Source organism: Manis pentadactyla, chromosome X, assembly GCF_030020395.1.
Source record: "Manis pentadactyla isolate mManPen7 chromosome X, mManPen7.hap1, whole genome shotgun sequence".
NCBI classification, from domain to species: Eukaryota; Metazoa; Chordata; class Mammalia; order Pholidota; family Manidae; genus Manis; species Manis pentadactyla.
This window is the reverse complement of record NC_080038.1, coordinates 110,237,422-110,240,099: the sequence shown is the minus strand read 5'-3', so window position 1 is coordinate 110,240,099 and position 2,678 is coordinate 110,237,422. Positions and strand designations below refer to the sequence as shown.

At 44.5% G+C, this 2,678-nt stretch overlaps 1 protein-coding gene across 1 annotated transcript; it reads right to left on the bottom strand.

Annotated features, from left to right (window-relative positions):
- Positions 1 to 1,306: 1,306 nt before the first annotated feature.
- On the bottom strand, positions 1,307 to 1,654 carry LOC118928216 (histone H2A-Bbd type 2/3-like). Its single transcript, XM_036917240.2, has one exon. The coding sequence runs from the start codon at positions 1,652 to 1,654 to the stop codon at positions 1,307 to 1,309; it is 348 nt and encodes a 115-aa protein (XP_036773135.2).
- Between the last annotated feature and the right edge of the window lie 1,024 nt (positions 1,655 to 2,678).

Here is a 2,678-nt window from a genome sequence, read left to right as displayed (position 1 = left end):
GTACATTTCATCGCTAGTACTGATTTAACAAACTGGAAGTGTGTATCTTTTGTCCTGCCTCCCAATTTTTCCTAACCTCAGCCCCACCCCACCCCTGGTCTCTGGTAACCACAATTCTGATTTCTTTGTCCATGAGATCTGCTTTCTTGATGACTTCCATCCTGTTGGGTGTGAAGTGATACCTCGTTTTGGTTTTGATTTGCTTTTCTTTGGTGGATAATTATGTTGAACATCTCTCTATGTGCTTATTGGCTATTTGTATACATTATTTGGAAAAATGTCTATTCAGATACTTTGCCATTTTTAATTGGGCTATTTGTCATTTTATTATTGAGTTGTAGGTGTTCTTTATATACTCTGTATCTAAGTCATTTAACAAATAAGTGATTTTGAAATAATTTCTCCCAATCTGTGGGGTGTCTTTTCTATTTCCTGATGGTGTCCTCTGAACACAGAAGTTTTTCATTTTGATGATCTCCAATTTATCTTTGTGTTTGTTTTTTTATGGTTTTGGTGTGATAGATAAGAAACCATTGCCTAGTCCAAAGTCACAAAATTTATACCTATGTGTTCTCCTAAGATTTTTGTAGTTTTAGCTCTTATGTGTAGATCTTTGATCCATTTTGAGTTAATTTTTCATTAACTATGTCAATATGTTATTATTATTATGTGCATAAGGCAAGGGTCCAGATTCTTTTGTTTGCATGTAGATATCCAGTTATCCGAGCATTCTTTGTTGGAAAGACTATCTTCTCCCCACTATATGGTCTTGACACTCTTTTTGAAAACCAATGGACTGCAAATGTGTGGGTTTATTTCCAGGCTCTCAATTCTATTCCATTGATCTATATAAGTCCATCCTTATGCCAATATCACACTGCCTGAACTACTGTAGCTTTGTAATGAGTTTTGAAATCAGGATGTGTGAGACTTCAACTTTTGTTATTCTCTTTCAGCATCATTTTAGCTATTCTGGGTCTCTTGTGCTTCTGTATAAATTTTAGGATAAGCTAGCAATTTCTGCAAAGAAGCCAGCTAGAAGTTTGGTAGTGATTGCATTGAATTTGTAGATCAATTTGGAAAATATTGCCATCTTAACAATACTAAATAGCATGCAACTTAACAACATCAAAATGAATATGGAACATATATTACATTTTTAAATTTATTTTTTATTTTTCTTAAAACACTTTATTGAATGTCAACAACTTTGCTCAAGGCACCAGCCAGTCTGAGACTGTGCTGGCTGTGAGTGGACCTGGTGCCTGTCGGCCCAGGCCCAGGGACCCAGGTCGTGTTTGGCAAGCTACTGCCCAGCTGGGGCCACATGTGAGAAGGTAGTCTCTCTGAACAGGCTGCTGAGTAGCCGGTTGCTGTGGAGCACCATGTCCATGATCTCTGGTGTGATGCACCTACTGCCCTCTGTCTGGGCCTTTTTGCCCACCAGCTCCAAGACCTTGGCCATCAGGTACTGGATGACAGCTGCTAGGAAGACTGGCGTGGAAGGGCTCACGTGCTGGACATAGTGGCCCTCCCGCAGGATGCATTCCACATGGCTCACGGAGAACAGCAGCTCTGCTTGGTTGGTGTGAGAGCGGGTCATCCTCTGGCCACCAGACGATGCTCGACATCTCCTATGCCTATGCCGTGGCATGTTGGGCATTGGGTGTGCTTTCTCCAACCAGCCTAGCTCTGCAGTGTGGTACAATAAGGTGCAGTCTGGTGTGGTGTGATGCACTGCGATGAGGTGCAATGCAGTACAGTGCACCAGTTGGCCCAAACCTCTCAAGACAGGAGGTACTCAGGAGGCGACTCTGTATCCTAGTAGCCACAGACTGGCCCCTCATTCCCTCATTGGTCGAGGAACATGCTTTCTGACGTACATCCCTTGAGGTCACTGTTCTCTCATTGGCCCCTGGTGGGCCTGGGCCTGCAAGATTAAGGTGCAGACGTGAACCTGTGCATCCTGCTCCCTGGCACCTCTCTCTGAAGGAACTCTCACTTCCCGCTGGACAGGAGAAACTCAAACAGGTATGGTCCAGTGGCACCAAGTATCCACCTGCAGTGTTGGGCATCCATCATAGCTATCTAGTCCCGAGACATCGGCAACACCCCAAAAAGAAACCCTTGTACTCCTCAGGCACTCTGCCTCCTGCCGTCTCTTCCCCAAGGCAGCCCCGAACCTGCTCCCTGTCTGTGGAGGTTTGCCTATTCTGGAGACTTCCTACAAATGGCCTCACACCGGTAAATAGGTGGTCTTCTGTCTCTGGCCACTTTCACTCAGCATAATGTTTGCCTTGTGGCTCGTGCATGCTGTACCATGAATCTGCTTTCTGTTCCTTTTCATGGCTGAATAATATTCTCTGCACCAAAGGTTGACCTTGTGTTGTGTATCCGTTCATCGCCTGGTGACGTTTGGATGATTTCCACCTTGTAGACATCATGAATAGCACCACAGTGATGATTCCTGTACAAGGTTCTGTTCCAGCACGTGTTTTCAATTCTTGTGGGTATATAGCCAGGGCTGGCATTGTGGGATCATATGGTAATTCCATGTTTACCTTACTGAGGAGCCGCCCAACTGATTTCCCACAGCGCCAGTACCATTTTGCATTCCAAGCAGCAGTGATGTGGGTCCTGGTTTCTCCACATCCTCAGCCAAACTTGTTAATTTCCAC

Excerpts from the sequence above, each read along its gene's own strand:
- LOC118928216 (XM_036917240.2), bottom strand. The coding sequence starts at position 1,654 with ATGCCACGGCATAGGCATAGGAGATGTCGAGCATCGTCTGGTGGCCAG.